Below are 21,520 nucleotides of genomic sequence, written 5' to 3' on the forward strand. Positions count from 1 at the left end.
ACAGACCGGTGCCGGTCCGCAGCCCGAGGGTTGGGGACTAGTGTTCTTTATGAGATTAAAACTTATGTTTTGTTTTAATCATTTAGGGCTGTGTACAGAGATGCTGATACCTACCTGCTTGATGCACCCTTCACACATTTGGATATTGCTACAGAGAAAGAAATATTTGACAAGTATGTATATCAAATATGAAACTATCACATGAACACAGTATGTAGTGATTGTGGTAGTCCGTTCATGAGTTAACCCAATATGAAACAGACTGTGTATATATATATATATATATATATATATATATATATATATATATATATATATATATATAGTGTCCTACCTTTTTAGTACCTTTTACTACACCCCTCGCATTTTAGCAACCATTTTAGTATATCTTCTCAGGGGACAATACTATAGATAAAAAAAACACTTTCTTTCACCCATCTCTCCTTAATTTACTGAGGTGAATCTCCTTGTAAATCCACCAATTCTCTATATAATTTAGTTATAGATTTTGACATTGGTTCAAATTTGTAAGTTGAGGAGAATATTTTAACTCTTACACTCTTATTTGGGTCTCCTTTAGTCCCTATTTACATTTTCTTTTTTATAGAAATGTTGTCGGATCTCAAGATATCTGAAAAAATCCTTAAAATTCTAGATTGAATAATTTTTTAAGAGAATTGAAATCTAATAATTGTCCTTTATCTATGATTGAACAGTAGGCAGTGATCCCTTTTCTTAGCCCATATTCTAAAGCGTTTTCTAAAGTATTTGGTTCAAAATCAGCGTCATATTCACCCTTTATTTCAATACATTCACCGAGTCCTTTAGGTTATAGTCCATAATAATCTTGAAACAATTTTATTATTCTTTTATTAAATTTTCACCTGCAATGACCACTTGAATAGAATCTCGTTAAACCAACCAATCTCTTTCCATCTTGCTTGATATTCTGGATTGCACGAATCGACTGTTAATCTCAACTGTGCTGCCCAGAATTATTTTTGCAAACATGCATGGGCCACCCCTCCTTTTTCTTTACTTAACTGCAGGGTTTTTATATTTTACTCTTGGTTTCTTGCCATGCCATATGAATCTGGAAATCAGTTTATCCAGAGAATCTTGGATATGATTGACAATATGGAGAGTCCGTCTTATGTCGTTTTGCGTTTGCCTACCCCGAATGAAACCAGATCGATCAGAATTAATTACATCCGGCATTATCAATTCAATCCTTTTAGCCGGGATTGGGACAATGAAATATGAAATATGTTGCGCTTCTTTAGGAGTATAGCGGTATTTTGCAACTGGAGTTAGCGAGCTCTCCCTTCACCAAACTCAACGCGTTACAATGGCTTGTATCTAAAGAGTAGCCTATCAAGAAAGTCATTGTTCGCTGTCTTCCTCCTTCCTTTTACAACTATTTCTCTCGGGAGTTTATCTTTTGGTATCGTTGTGCGTTTAAAAAAAACTTTTTTCTCCCGATGCCGTGCAGCTCAGAACACAGGTGAGGTGCGTTTTTTCGTTTCTGTTTGGAAATTTCATTGGTCCAATGTTATAGGGTTCAATTTTTTGGCTTAAAGTTTGTGAAACCGGGAAAAATGAATAAATATGCCGCTCCGTTGTTTAAGCAGCGGGGTTCAAACCGTAGGAAAAAAGTAGCGGCTTATAGTCCGAAAAATACGGTAATCAATTCTTGAATAGGATGTATGTGGGTTTGAATAATATGTAAAGTCTCTTTGTCCTGGATGGAAGTCTCTCCATACATCAACCAAACCTATTTCTTTTAACTTTAAAATTTATCTGTTTCCTCAGTAGGCTTACTAGTTGAGCGAAAGAATTAAAAGAATCTAATTTAGGGTCTAATAAAACATTAAAATCCCCCCGCCAATAGAAAGGCCTTCGATTCAAATGCTATTAGGACTATCAAAGTCTTTAAAAAAAAAAAAATTACTTCCTGAGGGGGAACAGACATTAAGAATAGTGATAAAGGTGCCCTCAACTCTACCTCTTATCATTATACATCTGTCTTCTCTGTCTTTTATTTCAGCAAGATGCTCATATGCAATTTTGAGATTCAAGTCTTTTAAAGCAATGCGATCTCGATTTTCTCTTTTTTATGTTTAGTCAGAATCTTGCTTCTTTTTACAGGATTTAGGAAATTATATGTTATATGATGCTATATTATTAGAACTAGTCATTTTCTTTTATTCCACATATTCTAGTGTCTTTTTTATCCTTTATCCTCAAGCTCGTATAGCAGTCATTGAGTAGCATCCCCTTGTAAATTTGCAATGAAAACAAGAAAATTACAAAATGACAAAGAAAGAGCATCAGAATACCTTCATCAACATCAATTTAAAACTCATAAAGGGGACATCTCTTTATACTCACTAATCGTCTGTTTGTAAACGTCTAAATGCACAAAGTTTGTGTGTATAAGATGGGTGTGTGCGAGCAGGTGCACCGGACCTCTTGCTGATCGTTCACCAGGTCAGCCACTAAACGCGCTCAATTAGTGAGGAGGGTGAGTTGAGTAGGGTCACGGGAAGACCCATTTTTTCATTATCAGCAGTTGCCTCTTGCACGGAGTTGTAGAGAACCGTGACTTCAGCATAGAACACCTTTAACCTGGCCATGAATCGTGTTTGGAATTTTGATGCCATGTTCCCTCAGCGTCTTTTTAGCTTCTTGATATTTCCTCCGTTTCCATAGCATGTCAGGGTCATGATCAAAGGAAATCATTTTGCCTTTCTATTCAATTACCTCCCTCCTCCAGGCCGTTTTGTCCTGTCCTGTCCTGTCCTTGTCCTTGTCCTAGTTAAGAAACATGGGAATTATTAAGCGTGGTTTGGCTGCGGTTAATGAATTAGGTGCGAGTGCTCTGTGGGCCCGTTCAATCTGGAGGTTCACCGGTGGGTTCAGATTTAAGGTCGATTTAAGGAACTCTTCCAGGAAAGAAATCATGTCCGAAGAGTTTTCCTCAGCTCTTTCTGGTACGCCATAAGTCCTGATGTTTGAGGCTCGACTCTCCTGGTAATTTAGCCTGGCTTCAATTTGTGCCGTTAGCTGTAGCATCCCTTCCAGCACTTCTTCTGTGTTTTCAATTCAATTCTCTGCTTTATCTATTAAATTTTTTTAATCTCTTTGATTCTTTTATAAGATTTGTTCAGGTTTTCTTTTATATCCTTAAGCTGTTTGTGGCTGTCTTGTCAAAAGTCCCTAATCTCGTTGACACTCTCCACCATGCTAATTTGCTTTTTTCCCGTGTTCTCCGTCGCTGCTCCTGCTAATTTGTCCAAGTATGTTTATGTTGGTTATAATGTCTTTTGTAGTGTTTTTTCTTGGTCTTCCCTTTTTCTCCATAGTTGCCCATCGCATAACTCTGCCAACACTTAAATGTTGTAAATATCTAGATCTTGGGCACTGACTTCATGCTACTTGTCAGATCTGATAGATTAGGCGCCCATTCTCAAAAAGTCCCTAAATTATATTAGTATTGTCCCTTGAGAAGATACACTAAAATGGTTGCTGGAATGTGAGATATTTTATTTATATATATTAAATCATTTGTTTATATAATTGAGATACATTGCACAGAGGTTTTTAAGTATCTGTTTAGTTTTAAATCACCTGTAAGCAGATGTCTTTCTCCCAGGTGTGTATGCAGGCTCATGGCCTCCAAGACCCGCATTGTGGTCACCAATAAGATTGAGCACTTAAAGCGGGCTGATAAAATCCTGCTACTGCACAACGGTGAGTGTTTTTTTTACGGCACGTTCTCAGAGCTGCAGTCAAGGCGCCCTGATTTCAGCTCTTTGTTGCTGGGTCTGGAGGCCTATGACAACATAACTGCCGAACGCCGGTGCTCCATCCTTACTGAGACATTGCGCAGAATATCGGTGGATGAAACTGCAGGAATACGTCCAGATCGTCCCTCTTATCGGCAAGTGGCTCCTCCCACCTACATGGACGAAAGGAAAGCTTCAGTAATCATCAATCCACTTACAACCGACCGAAAGGCTTCCTTCATCCAGGTGATAGAAGAGGAGGCCAAGCGACCTCTGCCTGATCGCAAGTTCTCCCTGGTGCCTGAGAATGAGCTGGTGGATGAGTCTTTCATGGGCAATGATATGTATCACAACCATGGTGTGCACATGGCAGGGCAGAGAAGGCAGTCTGTGCTGGCATTTATGACCAATGCACAGGGTCTAGGTAGACGTGACCAGCTGCAGTCTTCCTTCCATAGCCGTTTGTCCATTGTACCCCAGAGTGAACTGGCCTCGGAGCTTGACATCTATACCCGTAGACTGTCCAAAGACAGTGTCTACAACATCACTGGAGAAATGGTTGAGGAGAATATTGAGGTAAGAGAGGCTAGACATAATGACACATTGTTCTATTGTTCTATAGGCACTGGAAACTAGCCTTTGTTTTATTCACCCTATTGCATTTTACAAATAGGTAAAAAAAAAAAGTTAGAATGGACAGTAAAACGTGTGTTATTTTTCTGCTTAAAGGACAAAATAATAGGCAAGAAAACACTAAACAAATAAAGAAAAAATATATAGTTTCTTTAAAGTGGTAACATGAACTATTGCAAATTAATATGTTATTTAAAGCTACAAACTAATAATCAGTAAACATTAAAAAGTGACTGTTGTCACCAGTTAGGTTAGTTGATGATTCAGATTTTTATGAAAGTGAAGGATTTTGGGAAACTGGACCTTTAAACACTGTGGATGAGTGACCCTAATCTGTCAGGCACTTAGTAGTTGCACTATGCCCATCCATGTGGGAAGCATGCTCACTTATTCAGTCCTCTGGGCAATTTGTAATAGCCAGTGGTAGGAGGTGGGAGGAAATACACAGTCAATATACCAAGCACAGATTGGAACTGGGGGGCACTGGAGATGTAAGATAATGCTACCTGCACTACCATAATACCACATATATGACTTAATACCTTAGAAAAGTGTGAATTTTTTTTTATTATAGCATCGAAATCATATTTGAATCCATGCTGTTTTTTAATAATTAGCTCTGTGTTTTTCACAGGCATGCTTTGCAGATGAACAAATAGAGGACACTTTTGAAACCACAAAATGGAACACGTACATCAGATATGTGGCGACCAACAAAAGCCTTACATATGTTCTGATCTTCATCCTCATCATTTATGTTATTGAGGTAATCATGCTAAACGTTTCATGATGTGGATAGGAAGAGAAATAGTGTAGGGGTGATTCTGAAGGAAGAGTACAGTAAGAGTGTAGTGGAGGTGATGAGAGTTTCTGATAGGGTGATTAACATGAAGCTGGAGTGCCGATGCTCCACAAGTGGGTTGTAAGATAAAGGAGAAGGAAAAAATCTGGAGTAGGCTAGATGAAGTGGTAGAAGGTGTACCTAGGAATTAAAGATTGGTGATTGAGGCAGACTTTAATGGGCATGTTGGTGAAGGGAACAGAAGTGATGAGGAGGTGATGTGTAGGTATTGCCTTAAGGAGAGAAATGTGGAAGAGCAGATGGTGGTAGATCTAAAAGGATGGTAATGGCAGTGGTGAATGCGTATTTTAAGAAGAAGGAGGAGCATAGGGTGACATATAAGAGTGGAGGAAGGTGCACACAGGTGGACTATGTTCTATGTAGAAGATGCAACCTGAATGAGATTGGAGACTGTAAGGTGTTGGCAGGGGACAGTGTAGCTAAACAGCATCGGATGGTGGTCTATAGGATGGTTTTGGAGGTAAAGAAGAAGAGGAGAGTGAAGACTGAAAGAAGAACAAGATGATGGAAACTGAATGAGGAAGACTGTAGTGTGAGATTCAGGAAAGAGGTCAGACGGGGCTTGGTGGTAGTGAAGAGGTGCTGGATGATTGTACGTGGTGTGACATCTGGAAAGAGAAAGAAAGACAAAGAGACATGGTGGTGGAATGAGAAAGTGCAGGAAAGCATAAGGGGAAAGAGGTTGGCAAAACAGAATTAGGATCGACAGAGTGATGAGAAAAATAGGCAGGAGTACAGGGAGATGTGGCAGCAGGTAAAGAGGGATGTGGCGAAAGCATATGAGGAGCTGTATGTGAAGTTGGACACTCTAGAAGGAGAAAAGGATTTATACCGATTGGCCAGGCAGAGGGTCTGGGAAGGATGTACTGCAAGTTAGAGCCATAAATGATGGAAATGGAAACGTGTTGACTAGTGAGGAGAGTGTGTTGAGAAGATGGAGGGAGTATTTTAAGCAGCTGATGAATGAGGAAAATAAGAAAGAGAGAAGGTTGGATGGTGTGGAGATGGTGAAGCAGAAAGTGGATAGGATTAGTAGGGAGGAAATGAGAGCAGCGATTAAGAGGATGAAGAGTGGAAAGTCGGTAGGACCAGATGACATACGTTTGGAGTATGGAGTTTTTAACAAATTGTTTAACAGGATTTTGGAAGATGCCTGAGGAATGGAGTAGGAGTGTGCTGGTACCGGCTTTTAAGAATAAGGGAGATTTGCAGACCTGCAGTAACTACAGGGGAATAAAGTTGATCAGTCACACGATGAAGTTATGGGAAAGAGTAGTGGAAGCCAGGCTGAGAGAAGAGGTGAACATCTGTGAGCCCTTCCCTGTTTGCTGGAGAGAAGGGAAATGAAAGTCAGTAGGATTAAGACAGAGTACATGTGTGTGAATGAGAGGGTGGGCAGTGGCGTGGTGCGGTTGAAGGGAGAAGAGGTGGAGAAGGTGGAGGAGTTCAGGTACCTGGGGTCAACAGTGCAAAGTAATGGAGAGTGTGTTAGGGAAGTAAAGAAAAGAGTGTAGGCAGGGTGGAGTGGGTGGAGAAGAGTGGCAGGAGTGATTTGTGATAAAAGGGGATCTGCGATAGTGAAAGGGAAAGTTTGTAGGACTGTGGTGAAACCTGCGATGTTGTATGGTTTAGAGACAGTAGCATTGAGTAAAAGACAGGAGGTGGAGCTGGAGGTTGCAGAGCTAAAGATGAGGTTTTTGTTGAGAGTGACGAGGATGTACAAGTTTAGAAATGAGTTTATTAGAGGGACAGCGCATGTAGGACGTTTTGGAGACAAGGTGGAGGAGGCGCAATTGAGCTGCATGTATTAACTCAATACTAGTTAGCTGTGAGTAAAATTCAGATGTCATACTGAATATTAAATTCTGAAGACTGAATGTTTGGATGTTTGGATTTTGTGGATTGCTTAGAATTTAAAAAATTTGAGAATCAACGTTGCATTGTACAATTGACACTGGGCAGCTGGGATTTGTCTGTCTGCTGGTTGTTTGACTACCTAACTGAGGCCAGCTGTGATGATGGGCACAACAAGATTATTTACTAACATGAAACTGGTCCATTTGGCTGAAATGCTTGAAAGAGGTTCAATGGTTCAAAGCCCAAAAAAGAGTCAAGTCTCTTTTCCTCAGTTTTTTTTTTGTTGCTGATGATTGCTTACATTTCTGTTTATAGGTGGCTGGATCTGTTGTTGGGATATTTCTGATAACTGAGTGAGTATTAACGAAAGCCCTCTTAATTCATTATATACACAAAAAGCAATAAGATCAACAATTGACATACTTTTTTCCTATTCTATAATTAATGAAAAGTTGTCAGTGGTTTATTTGTTTTTTATTATAACCAAGTATATTAAATTATGTAGCAGTAGTCTTTACACAATATAGTCCTAAACCATTGCATTTGCTCTATTCTTTTTTTCAGTGAGATCTGGAAAGAGGAGCAACCTGGATCAAATGCCACCAAGCAAACCAATTTATCACTAACTGGTACACAGTATGCTGTCATTGTCAGACAAACCAGCAGCTATTACATCATTTACATCTATGTAGCAACTTCAGAGAGCATCTTAGCATTGGGCTTTTTTCGAGGGCTTCCTCTGGTCCACACCATGATCACCATATCCAAGAAACTGCATCAGAAAATGTTGAGTTCTGTGCTAAGGGCACCAATGTCTGTTCTCAATACCATGAAAACAGGTGAGTGAGAGACCATTTACAACTATATTGTAATGTGTTGCAGTGTGTGTGTTATCTGTGTTTACACTCTGTTTTCATTCTTAAAGGTCGTATCATGAACAAGTTCACTAAGGACATGGCTACAATAGATGACATGTTGCCTTTGCTGATGTTTGACCTTGTCCAGGTTTGTAGCCACAATAAGTTCCAAAAACTGTGTGGCAAAACATTTTTATGATTTTTAGCACTGAGTACTATGGCTTAAGCCATCTTGAATTTAGGCTGCCTGGATTAGACATTTTCTTTACACTATACAGCTGACCCTGGTGGTGCTGGGATGTATTCTGGTGGTGTCCATCATGCGGCCATACATATTCCTTGCAGCTACGCCCTTGGCCTTGGTCTTTATTGTGATGAGGAAATACTTCCTGCGCACAGGTCAACAGCTAAAGCAAATGGAGACAGAAGGTGAGAAGAAACAGTGCCGTGTGGCTGCCAGTTTTTGAATGCACTCTGCAGGAGCAAATGTTTTACAGTTTCCGTGATTCTTTCCCTTATTTAAGCAGCATGCCTACAAAATTAGCAGTGGTGTCAGCTTTGTTTAAGAGGCAGAAATATATTGGTTAAAAATTTGATAATCAGAAAGAATCCTAAGAATGAGAACCACATTCCAGCAGAGATTATGGGGATGGCTAAAAGGAAAGCCTAGGTCTCAGTTTAATACAGATTTGAATGGACATGATTTAGGCTGGGATATGACTCTCTTCCAGGGGAGAAACAGCAATGTTGACAAGGGCCTGGCAGAAGGTCAACAACATGGCAGAAAACAGGAGAGGAGAAGAGGATGAATGAGTCAGGCAGGAGGAGATGGGTAATCTCAAAGGAAGCAGCATGGGCAGAAGTTAGAATTTTGCCTCTTTGTTTGTCTTTGTTTGTCTGCATTGTGATATGTCCCAAAAGACGCTATAAGCCCACTGCTGATCCAGACTATCCAGATCAATTCTCACCCTGCTTCACGAACAGGAAGCAGAAATGTGTTATCCTAAAACACTGGTGGCCAGTTTTATGTCAGTCTTTCTAAGGTCACACAAGGAGCAAATGAGGATTTTCCACACTGAAGTAGGACAATTTTGGAACAGCTCAACAGAATATTTCTTTCTTACCATGCAATCATCATTCGTGAAAATGGCATACTAAGCAGGAGAGGGTTGGTCCCCTGGTGGTCTAGTGGTTAAGATGCAGCGCTCTCACCGCTGCGACCCGGGTTCGATCCCCGGTCAGGGAACCATCCCCAGCCACTTTCAGTGCCGGTCCCAAGCCCGGATAAATTGGGGAGGGTTGCGTTAGGAAGGGCATCCAGCGTAAAACATGTGCCAAATCAAACGTGCGGAGGATCCGCTGTGGCGACCCCTAACGGGAGAAGCCGAAAGAAAGTTTAAGGTCCCCTGGTGGTCTAGTGGTTAAGATGCAGCGCTCCCACCGCTGCGACCCGGGTTCGATTCCCGGTCAGGGAACCATCCCCAGCCACTCTTAGTGCCGGTCCCAAGCCCGGATAAATTGGGGAGGGTTGCGTTAGGAAGGGCATCCAGCGTAAAACATGTGCCAAATCAAAACGTGCGGAGGATCCGCTGTGGCGACCCCTAACGGGAGAAGCCGAAAAGAAAGTTTTTTTTTAAGCAGGAGAGGGTTGGTCTTGTTTGTGAAAGGGAGTTCATGTTTACATCCTGTAACAATTATTCAAAATGTGATGATAAATAGTTTGAGAAAAGTTAATGCTACACACAGAGCTTTATATATATATATATATATATATATATATATATATATATATATATATATATATATATATATATATATATATATATATATATACATATATATACATGCAGGTAAGGCTGGCTTGATGGACTTGATAGCCAGAGGACAGTGGCAGAATTTATTTTTCCTTCCCTTTCCTGATTTCTACCTTGTACCAGGTGTGATAGGATGTTTTAAAAAAATCAGAACAGTGTCACATTTCCAAATGCAATCAATCAATCAAGCATCAGTACGCTTGATTCTACTATTGTGTCCAATTCAGTAATAGAATATATTATATATCATTCCTTTAGAAGGGATGAAGTATAGATAAACAGCATTGTTTAATGTTAAGCTTGTGTAAAGTCCTAATTAAAAAGCTTGAACAATAATTACTTTAATATTTAATATTACTTTACTATATCCACATTCATTCTATGAGCCCAATGGCATGTTCCTTTTGCTAATTCCCCCCTTCCCTCCCTTTCTGTCCCTCTTATCCAGCTCGTAGTCCTATTTTCTCCCATCTCATCATCTCACTAAAAGGATTGTGGACAATCCGTGCCTTCGAACGGCAAACTTATTTCGAAACTCTGTTTCATAAAGTCCTCAACACACACACAGCCATCTGGTTCCTCTACCTTTCCACCCTGCGCTGGTTCCTCTTCCGTGCTGACATCATCTATTTTTTTTTCTTCACACTTGCCGCCTGGATTGCAGTGGGAACCAATCGTAAGTACTCTCTTCTATTTTCCACTCTAAAGCTATCCAGAGTGTATCAGGCGTATTGCTTATGCAGCCTTTATAGTGTACTCTATGTGAACTAGTGAACTATATGTATTCATGTTAGTTGAAGCTAAATACTGGAAGTTGCAGAGGTTGTAGACAGTGAGCAGATGCTTGAATGCTTGATTTGGTAGGTTTCACAGACAATTTCACTAAGAGGTAATTGTTAGCAGTGTTTGGCAAATGCCTTTGAAGTAAATGTAGAGGTCATTGTATGCACGGTTGTACTTGATGTTTACTCATGTGCTTGTGTGTTATTTCACAGAGGACAAATCGGGTGAGGTTGGTATCATTATAGCCCTGGCAATGCTCATTCTAGGCACCTTTCAGTGGTGTGTCGTCACCAGCATTGCAGTGGATGGAATGGTATGTGTCCCCCTTCTCTCTCTTTCTCTCTCATACACAATGTCTTCATCTTTAAAACTTTATTTATTCTTATTCTTCCCCTATGCACAGTTGCACCATGTTTTGTCTTTTACTATCCTGAAAAGCAGAAGTTGTCCTGTTCTGTAATGGTGTGGAAGAGATTGTGTGTGAAGGATATTGTCAATGCAGAGATTTTATTTTTCTGCACAAAGTCTGTGTTATTAGTCTTATCAGGGTGCAGAACATTACGTTCTTCCAGAGCTCTTTAGAGGAAGTTGTAAAGTGTGGTGATATGCATAAAATGTCTGCTCATACTCATGCACACTTGCAGATATTCTCCCTGCAAGCCATGGATACAATTAGATGTAACTTCTTTAACCTGCACTCAATCACAAGTACAAGATGTTCAAGCATCATTTGGAAGCCAAACAAACCAACATTCGTGTTTTGGTAATTACTTGACTTGATTACATCATTGCTCTTTATTCTCACCTCCAGATGCGTTCTGTGGAGCGCGTCTTTAAGTTCATTGACCTGCCGTCCGAGGAGCCCAAACCAAGGCTGGGCCAGAGAAAACCCTCAACTTTGGTTATTGAGAACCCAGAGGTCTGCACTGAAACTTGCTGGCCCAGTCATGGGCAGATGGACGTACGCAACTTAACAGTCAAATACACTGAGGCAGGACATGCTGTGCTCAAGAACCTCTCTTTTAGTGTGGAGGGTGGACAGAAGGTAGGTGTAGGTGCAGATGGCAATTAAATTTCACAAACTAAAATTTCTTTGATATGATCTATTAAAGCTGATATATTAAACCCTATTTTTTAAGCTCAATGAACTCAGCTACAGCTTAAAACAGATTTAGGATTGAAAAAAGATTTAAGCACTTTCATTTCCTTTTTCCAAACCAAATTGAATGCAACTCACATACAAGCATGTATTGTTAAAGAAAGAAAGTTTTTTTCCTTGGCAAACTGTCTCTATGCTTCCCAGCAAATAACGCTGATAGAAATCTGCTGGTTCAGCATGGAGCAAATTAAATTATGTAGGCCAGCTTTTTCTGAATCCTGACCAGGCCTCTATTTTGATCCTTAAAAAGAGTCTGGAAGAAAAAGACTTTGGGTTATCCAAAATGCATGTGTCTCTTTTTAATGCCAGTCACCAATTTTTTTTTTAGAATATTTTACATATGCATTTATGACATTTGGCAGACTATTTTCATTTCAACCATATACAGTGCAGTAAACAGTGAAACGAGCAAATGGATTATTTATTATGTTTGAGTTTTAGATTTAATTCTTTAATTTCAGGTGACCAGTAAAACAAGATAATAATTCTAAAATGTGAACAGGGATAAGTTTGATAAACTTTCATAATGGTAGCTTGTGATGTCCAACAATTTATATTACTTTGAATTGAATTACAGTCATGTGAAACAGAAAGTACACACTTTTTTTTATTTTTTTTTATTTTAAGTTCGTATCTGGTCGTAAAATGGGAAAAACACCCTCTGATGAACAACACATTACATATTACACTTCTTCTTCTTTCGGCTTTTCCCATTAGGGGTCACCACAGCGGATCATCCGTCTCCATACCACCCTGTCCTCTACATCTGCCTCTTTCACACCAACTACCTGCATGACTTCCCTCACCACATCCATGAACCTCCTCCTTGGTCATCCTCTTTTCCTCCTTCCTGGTGGCTCCATCCTCAGCATTCTCCTACCGATGTACCCCATGTCCCTCCTCTGCACATGTCCAAACCATCTCAATCGAGCCTCCGTCACCTTGTCTCCAAAACATCCTACATGGGCTGTCCCTCTAAAAAACTCGTTTCAAATCCTGTCCATCATCGTCACTCCCAACGAAAACCTCAACATCTTCAGCTCTGCTACCTCCAGCTCCACCTCCTGTCTTTTACTCAATGCCACTGTCTCTAAACCATACAACATTGCAGGTCTCACCACAGTCCTATAAACTTTCCCTTTCACTCTCACAGATACCCTTCTATCACAAATCACTCCTGCTTTCACTCTTCTAAACCCACTCCACCCTGCCTGCACTCTTTTCTTCACTTCTCCAACACACTCTCCATTACATTGCAATGTTGAACCCAGGTACCTGAACTCCTCCACCTTCTCCACCTCTTCTCCCTGCAACCGCACCACTCCACTGCCCTCCCATTCATTCACACACATGTACTCTGTCTTACTCCTACTGACTTTCATTCCCCTTCTCTCCAGCACGTACCTCCACCTCTCCAGGCTCTTCTCAAACTGTTCCCTACTCTCACCACAAAACACAATATCATCTGCAAACATCATAGTCCAGGGAGACTCCTGTCTGACCTCGTCCGTCAACCTGTCCATCACCACTGCAAACAGGAAAGGGCTCAGAGCTGATCCTTGATGCAGTCCAACCTCTACCTTGAACCAGTCTGTTGTTCTTACTGCACACTTCACTGCTGTCACACTGTCCTCATACATGTCCTCCACCACCCTCACATACTTCTCTGACACACCAGACTTCCTCATACAGTACCACAACTCCTCTCTTGCCACCCAGATCCACAAACACACAATGCAAATCCTTCTGACTTTCTCTATACTTCTCTATCAACATTCTCAAAATGTGTATGTGGTGCTTTTCCTCTGCATGTGTTGCTCACAGATGGTCACCTGTTCTCTCAGCCTGGCTTCCACTACTCTTTCCCATAACTTCATGGTGTGACTGATTAACTTTATTCCCCTGTAGTAACTGTTGGTCTGCACATCTCCCTTATTCTTAAAGATTGGTACCAGCAGTCCTTCTCCATTCCTCAGGCATCCTCTCACCATCCAAATTCTTGTTGAATAACCTTGTTAAAAACTACATTGTTAAAAACTCTCCTAAACATCTCTATACCTCACCCAGAATATCATCTGGTCCAACCGACTTCCCACTCTTAATCCTTTTAATCACTGCTCTCACTTCCTCCTTACAAATCCTATCCACTTCCTGTTTCTCCACACCATCCAACCTTCTTTCTCTCATGTTCCTCATTCATCAGATGCTCAAAATATTCCCTCCACCTTCTAAACACACTCTCCTCACTAGTCAATACATTTACATCTCCATCCTTTATTGCTCTTACTTGCAGCACATCCTTCCCAGCTCGGATCCTTTGCCTGGCCAATCGGTATAAATCCTTTACTCCTTTTTTAGTGTCTAACATTTAATATATCTCCTCATATGCCTTTTCCTTGGCTTTCGCCACCTCCCTCTTTACCTGCTGCTGATCTCCTTGTACTCCTGCCTACTTTTCTCACCACTCTGCCGATCCCAATCCTGTTTTCCCTTATGCTTTCCTGCACGTCCTCATTTCACCACCACGTCTCTTTGTCTTCCTTTCTCTTTCCAGATGTCACACCAAGTAACATTTCAGCTGTCTCTCTTATTACTTCTGCAGTAGTTGCCCAATCATCCAGCACCTCCTCAACACCACGAGCCCCAGTCTGACCTCTTCCCTGAATCTCACACTACAGTCTTTCTCCTTCAGTTTCCACCATCTTATTCTTCTTTCAGTCCTCTCTCACCTCCTCTTCTTCTTCTTCACCTCCAAAACCATCCTACAGACCATCCGATGCTGTCCTGCTACACTGTCCCCCACTATCACCTTACAGTCTCCAATCTCCTTTAGGTTGTATCTCCTACATAAAACAAAGTCCACCTGTGTGCACCTTCCTCCACTCTTATACGTCACCCTTTGCTCCTCCTTCTTCTTAAAATACGTATTCACTACTGTAATTTCTATTCTTTTAGCAAAATCTACCACCATCTGCCCTTCCACATCCCTCTCCTTAAGGCAATACCTACCATCACCCCCTCTTCACCTCCACTACACTCTTTACTAAACTATTTCGTCAGAATCACCCCTACACCATTTCTCTTTCCATCCACACCATAATAGAACAGTTTAAACCCACCACCAATGTTCCTGGCCTTACTCCCTTTCCACTTGGTCTCCTGAACACACAACATATCTACCTTTCTCCATTCCATTATATCAGCTACCTCTCTCCCTTTACCAGTCATAGTACCAACATTTAAAGTACCAACCCAAACCTCCACCCTCCTACACTTCTTTCCCTGCCGTCTCTGTAGACGTCTTCCTCCTCTCCTTTTCCTTCTTCGGCTAAGAGTAGCCCACTTTTCACTGCTACCCTGTTGGCTAACGATACCTGTGGCGGTCGTTGGTAACCCAGGCCTCGACCGATCCGGTATGAATTTCTGTTTTGTGATCCGCACATTTGATTTGGCACATGTTTTACGCTGGATGCCCTTCCTAATGTAACCCTCCTTATTTTTTGGGCTTGGGACTGGCACTAAGAGTGCACTGGCTTGTGCAACCCTAATGGCTGGGTAACATGACCTATTACAATGTCATTATTTATTTTTCAAAAATTAAGCTGAAATGGAGAAATCTTTTGCTTCAATAGGAATTAAGAGGCTAAGTAGTAGCGAGGTGCTGCTAATCAAATGTCTTTAATTAAATTATCCTCAACAAGTGTGATTACCTCTAAAAAAAAAAAAAAAAAAAATAGCCAAAGTTTTGTGTGTTTACACAATGCCAAGGAGTAAGAACATCAGCAATGATCTTAGAGAGGCAATTGTTGCTGCCAATCAATCTGTGTTAAAAGGCCATTTTCAAACAATTTAAAGCCCCTCATTATACATTGAGGATCATCATTCAAGTGGAAAAAATTAATTGCCAATCTTCCCAGAAGTAGATGTCCCAGCAAATTCACCTATGTACTGGTCAAAGAAATTGCAAAAACCCCTCAAAAGATTTTAGTTAGTATGTAAAATGTTATAAGTTCATGACAATACAATTAGGAAAAGACTGAACAAGTATGACTTGAAAAGTTGCCAGAAGAAAGCCCCTCGTATTAAAAAGAATATGGCAGCATGCAAAGCTGCATCTATACAAACCACTTTGTTCTGGAACAATGTCCTTTAGACAGATGAGAACAGGTGAAGATGTTTAACTTTATCATGAACTTCACTGTATATCAAAGTATTCTAGAGTCAAATGTAAGGTCACCTGTCTGGCAGCTTAAGCTAGCACACCAGCAAATCTACAACAGAATTACTGAAAAGAATCAAGGTGGTGCAGTGGCCCAATCAAAATCCAGACTCCAACTTAAATGAAATGCTGTGACAGGACCAAACAAATGCCCACATACCTCAATGTACTGAAACAACACTGTAAATAAGAGTGAGCCAAAATTCCTCCACAATGTTGTGAAACACTGATAAAGTCATTCAGACGCAATTAGTTCTACAAGCTATTCAATCATAACGCTTACTTAATTTTTTTCAGGTAAACGTTATTATTTATTACAATTAAATTATTATTTTATTTTATTTATTAAAATAAAATAATGACATTGTGTGATATGTCATGTGTTATTCCTCTGAGGTGGTATTTACCCATTTCTTGGACGTGATAAGGACCAGATTATTTTTATTATTTACATAAAAACATAGAATTTCATGAGGGTGTTCCTTCTTTTTCAGAGATTTTCCATATATTTTTGTGTTTTATCAAGACTTTTATGTAACTCAGAATGCATGATAAATATTATTGTTATTACTATTATTATGTAATATAATATTAAAAAAGCTTGTGTATACATACAAATAACTAAATCAAAAACCTTTTTTCGTTTTTAGGTAGGTATACTGGGCAGGACAGGTTCTGGCAAAAGCACACTATTTAATGCACTTCTGCGTCTGGCCTACACAGATGGAGACATGTCCATTGACGGCGTCTCCTGCTATAACATGTCCCTGCAAAAATGGAGGAAGGCGTTTGGGGTAGTGCCACAGGTATGTCAACTGATTCGAATGACACCAATTTCTATTGTTCTTACACAATTATATATGGTCTCTCATTCTGGCTATGTACCTATATCGCCATACCTTGTACAGAAAGTTTTCATCTTTACTGGAACATTTCGCATGAACCTGGACCCATATGAATGCCACAGTGACAAGGAGTTGTGGAGGGTTGCTGAGGAGGTAAGTCATTTTGCTGTAACACATTTACGTCTTTAATAGTAATTAAATAATAAACATTTATGAATGATGATGACATGGCAAAAGACATAAAAAGAGAAAAAAAGACAAAAAATAGTTTCAATGTGATTCACAAATGGTAAAAAACACAAAATTCAACTACAGCATACATTTGAGCCATCAACGAAATGAAGCATTAGTGGTTACCTGTGTTGAACTAGGTTCAACTATCCCTACATCCCTACTGCACCCTGAATTTTTTTGCATTTTTAATGAGTTTGTAGCTGAATTCTTATGGGCACTGATGGGGCATGTATGTAGGCAGCCAGGTGCTTTCCTTTCAGTCTGTTACAAAGGTCTCATGTTGCGTGAGCTGTCTGACCAACCAGAGGGAGCGTGGACTGGTTTGAAGTGAGAGGTGTTTTGCACTTAGTGCACATTCTGTCTGCCTGTCAAGTAACAGCTCCACTATGCAGCTCTGTGTCGTCCAGTGATCAACCAGCATTAAAGTTACAGTGAGGAAAATAAGTATTTGAACACCCTGCTATTTTGCAAGTTTTCCCACTTAGAAATCATGGAGGGGTCTGAAATTGTCATCGTAGGTGCATGTCCACTGTGAGAGACATAATCTAAAAAAAAATATCCAGAAATCACAATGTATGATTTTTAAACTATTTATTTGTATGATACAGCTGCAAATAAGTATTTGAACACCTGAGAAAGTCAATGTTAATATTTGGTACAGTAGCATTTGTTTGCAATTACAGAGGTCAAACGTTTCCTGTAGTTTTTCACCAGGTTTGCACACACTGCAGGAGGGATTTTGGCCCACTCCTCCACACAGATCTTCTCTAGATCAGTCAGGTTTCTGGCCAGTCGCTGAGAAACACGGAGTTTGAGTTCCCTCCAAAGATTCTCTATTGGGTTTAGGTCTGGAGACTGGCTAGGCCACGCCAGAACCTTGATATGCTTCTTACAGAGCCACTCCTTGGTTATCCTGGCTGTGTGCTTTGGGTCATTGTCATGTTGGAAGACCCAGCCTCGACCCATATTCAATGCTTTAACTGAGGGAAGGAGGTTTGGTCCCCAAAATCTCGCAATACATGGCCCCGGTCATTCTCTCCTTAATACAGTGCAGTCACCCTGTCCCATGTGCAGAAAAACACCCCCAAAGCATTATGCTACCACCCCCATGCTTCACAGTAGGGATGGTGTTCTTGGGATGGTACGCATCATTCTTCTTCCTCCAAACACGTTTAGTGGAATTATGACCCAAAAGTTCTATTTTTGGTCTCATCTGACCACATGACTTTCTCCCATGACTCCTCTGGATCATCCAAATGGTCATTGGCAAACATAAGACGTGCCTGGACATGTGCTGGTTTAAGCAGGGGAACCTTCCGTGCCATGCATGATTTCAAACCATGACGTCTTAGTGTATTACCAACAGTAACCTTGGAAACGGTGGTCCCAGCTCTTTTCAGGTCATTGACCAGCTCCTCCCGTGTAGTTCTGGGCTGATTTCTCACCTTCCTTAGGATCAATTGAGACCCCACGAGGTGAGATCTTGAATGGAGCCCCAGTCCAAGGGAGATTGACAGTCATGTTTAGCTTCTTCCATTTTCTAATGATTGCTCCAACAGTGGACCTTTTTTCACCAAGCTGCTTGGCAATTTCCCCGTAGCCCTTTCCAGCCTTGTGGAGGTGTACAATTTGTCTTTAGTGTCTTTGGACAGCTCTTTGGTCTTGGCCACGTTAGTAGTTGGATTCTTACTGATTGTATGAAGTGGACAGGTGTCTTTATGCAGCTAACAACCTCAAACAGGTGCATCTAATTTAGGATAATAAATGTAGTGGAGGTGGACATTTTAAAGGCAGACTAACAGGTCTTTGAGGGTCAGAATTCTAGCTGATAGACAGGTGTTCAAATACTTATTTGCAGCTGTATCATACAAATAAATAGTTAAAAAATCATATATTGTGATTTCTGGATTTTTTTTTTTAGATTATGTGTCTCACAGTGGACACGCACCTACGATGACAATTTCAGACCCCTCCATGATTTCTAGGTGGGAGAACTTGCAAAATAGCAGGGTGTTCAAATACTTATTTTCCTCACTGTATATTTCTATAAATTGGCCTAAACAGTTTAATATTTAAATTCACTGACACCAAGTTAACCAATAATAATTTAATAAATGAAAGTACATAATTTAGCAAAACAGAGCAATATCCAGTACCATAGTGTATAAACAATACAGCGGTGGCAGGCCGTGCATTTGGTACCTGGGCCTTCAGGGGGGACTTACCCGAATTAATCCACCTCTTAATACCACCACTATAACGTCACAATTATAGAAACCACAGAAACTATACAAATACGCAATATAACAATATAAATATATATACCAGTATAAACCAGTTACGTCTCCAAACCGCTACACTACAACCGCAGCTGTGCACCTACATCATCTGTAGCAGTTTAGAATCAATATTTGTCTAATAACATGGAAAAAACATTAAAATTTAAATAAAATACAACCTACTCACCAGAACCCTAACCCTAACCCTAACCCTAGACTCATAATTTGCAGTGCCCCTCAGAGGCTGTAATTCAGTGGTACCGCTCGTATTTACTGGTCTGGAAGTGGTGAACAAACCTTTTCCTGGGCTGAGACACTCTAGCTAGCTTCGGGGTTAGCAGACCTCCTCACAATGACTAGCTTTTCTGGAAAATGTATTTTTAAGTATGTCCGAGACCAAATCAATTTCTCTCCCTCTGTAGGCGTAAAAAAAGTCTAACTCAGATGTATTAATGTGTGCAGATCTACACACGTGTTTTGCCAGTCGAACTTGGCTGTAACAGTTTCCATCTGACCAACCAATCAGAGGACGGAAAAATGCTGACAATATTCTGTGCCAGATAGCTGCCCTGTGAGGCGAATTTGAAATCTGACTAGTTAAACTAACAGACCAATTGTTAATATTCTCTATGGTAAAAACACCAGCACTACTGATTCTGAAGGCCCTGGGCAGATTAGATTCACATGGCAGCACATAAAGGCTGAAATCTGATTGGACAAAAAAAATCTAACATCCATATACATTTACTGGAAGTGCACCCAAGAGAAACACTACGTAATGAAGAGAATAAACTATTGGGAATAAATAAATACAATTTCATGGAACAAATTTAGGTTGTAAATGTAGGTCAGTGCTTCTGATACTGTTTAGGCCAGCAGAGAAGTCTTGGTGCCGGTTTGCAGGAAATGCTGCTACGTTTGCCAGCTGAATAACATTTTGTCAAACCATCGTAACTCAGGGACCATCTGTATTCAAATAAATGCTAATGGAAATGTTGGTATACTATGCTTTATGGATATGAGTGAAATTCCAGAAAAGTATAATTATACTTGTTTCAGTTGTTTTTTTTATTAATATTTTTTTTTCAGGTGGGACTTAAGTCAGTTATTGAGCAATTTCCAGATAAGCTGGATTTCCAGTTGGAATATGGGGGACATGTGCTGAGCTACGGCCACAAGCAGCTAATGTGTTTGGCTCGATCCATTCTCAGTAGGTCACGAATCTTGCTGCTGGATGAACCCAGTGCCCACCTTGACCCCATGTAGGTAAACCACTAGCATAACAGTAACACAGTGTGCATAAAAGCAGTAGAAATATGTTTTTGTAATTTTTATGTGAACAGAGAAAAAAAACCCTTTAATTTGGGATTAAATTACTGCACTGGTGGTTGTTGTAACTGATGAGTTGGTTTTTGGAATGCAGCACTGTAAAGGTACTCAAGAAGACGCTACGGCAGTCCTTTTCGTCCTGCACTATCTTACTGTGTGAACACAAGGTGGAACCGCTACTTGAGTGCCAGTGCTTCCTGGTAAAGCTCTCTCTTTCATTACTTTTATTTTACTGGCTCTTCTATAAAATGTAATTTTTTTGTTCTGAAAAAATGACTGTTACAAAGTGCTAATGTGATGATAAACACTCCTTCCAAAATATTTTATGATGTAAATGTCTCTTATCAGAAAACTTTACTATACAAAAAAAACCAAACAAGCAACACTATATCGACAAAAACATTGGGACACCTGACTTTTCCATCTAAATGTGATTCTTCCCCAAACAGTTACATAAAGTTGGAGACACTTTATATAGGATTTTGCTAAGTGAATTAGCATTAGATTTTTTATTCACTAGAACTAAGAGACTAAAACCTTTTCCAGCATACCATTGCCCATGTGCAAGAAGATAGTTTTATTAATATATGGTTTGAATGGTTTAGAGTTAAAGATCTTGAGTGGCCTGCTTATAAAGCTCTAACCGCAACCCAGTTGAACAGCTGTGGGATGAATTGGAACGCTGACTGTATCCCAGGCCTCCTCACAATACAACATTACAAAACTTTTCTAATGCTCTTGTGGGTGAATGAGCACAAATCTCCACTTATACATACTAGTGGAAAAATTGAAGTTTTTATAACAGCAAATAGGAACTAGATGTTGAATAGGATGTTCAAAAAGCATATACCACTCTTAATT

The 21,520-nt window shown here is 40.2% G+C and overlaps 1 protein-coding gene across 2 annotated transcripts in view; it reads left to right on the plus strand.

Annotated features, from left to right (window-relative positions):
- The window catches only part of cftr (CF transmembrane conductance regulator), a 37,438-nt gene that overhangs the window by 13,453 nt on the left and 2,465 nt on the right, over positions 1-21,520 (plus strand). The window contains exons 13-26 of one of the 2 annotated variants that reach the window (XM_083552021.1): positions 87-173; positions 3,656-4,364; positions 5,056-5,187; positions 7,456-7,493; positions 7,705-7,979; positions 8,066-8,145; positions 8,276-8,426; positions 10,260-10,487; positions 10,807-10,907; positions 11,406-11,639; positions 16,623-16,778; positions 16,881-16,970; positions 20,420-20,592; positions 20,754-20,859. In XM_083552021.1, the coding sequence (XP_083408147.1) occupies positions 87-173; positions 3,656-4,364; positions 5,056-5,187; positions 7,456-7,493; positions 7,705-7,979; positions 8,066-8,145; positions 8,276-8,426; positions 10,260-10,487; positions 10,807-10,907; positions 11,406-11,639; positions 16,623-16,778; positions 16,881-16,970; positions 20,420-20,592; positions 20,754-20,859 (2,560 nt within the window). Of the gene's footprint in view, positions 1-86; positions 174-3,655; positions 4,365-5,055; positions 5,188-7,455; positions 7,494-7,704; positions 7,980-8,065; positions 8,146-8,275; positions 8,427-10,259; positions 10,488-10,806; positions 10,908-11,405; positions 11,640-16,622; positions 16,779-16,880; positions 16,971-20,419; positions 20,593-20,753; positions 20,860-21,520 lie in introns of those variants that run through there. The other variant, XR_014535322.1, reaches the window with a different exon arrangement.

This window comes from Silurus aristotelis, assembly GCF_946808225.1.
Source record: "Silurus aristotelis genome assembly, chromosome: 10".
NCBI classification, from domain to species: domain Eukaryota; kingdom Metazoa; phylum Chordata; class Actinopteri; order Siluriformes; family Siluridae; genus Silurus; species Silurus aristotelis.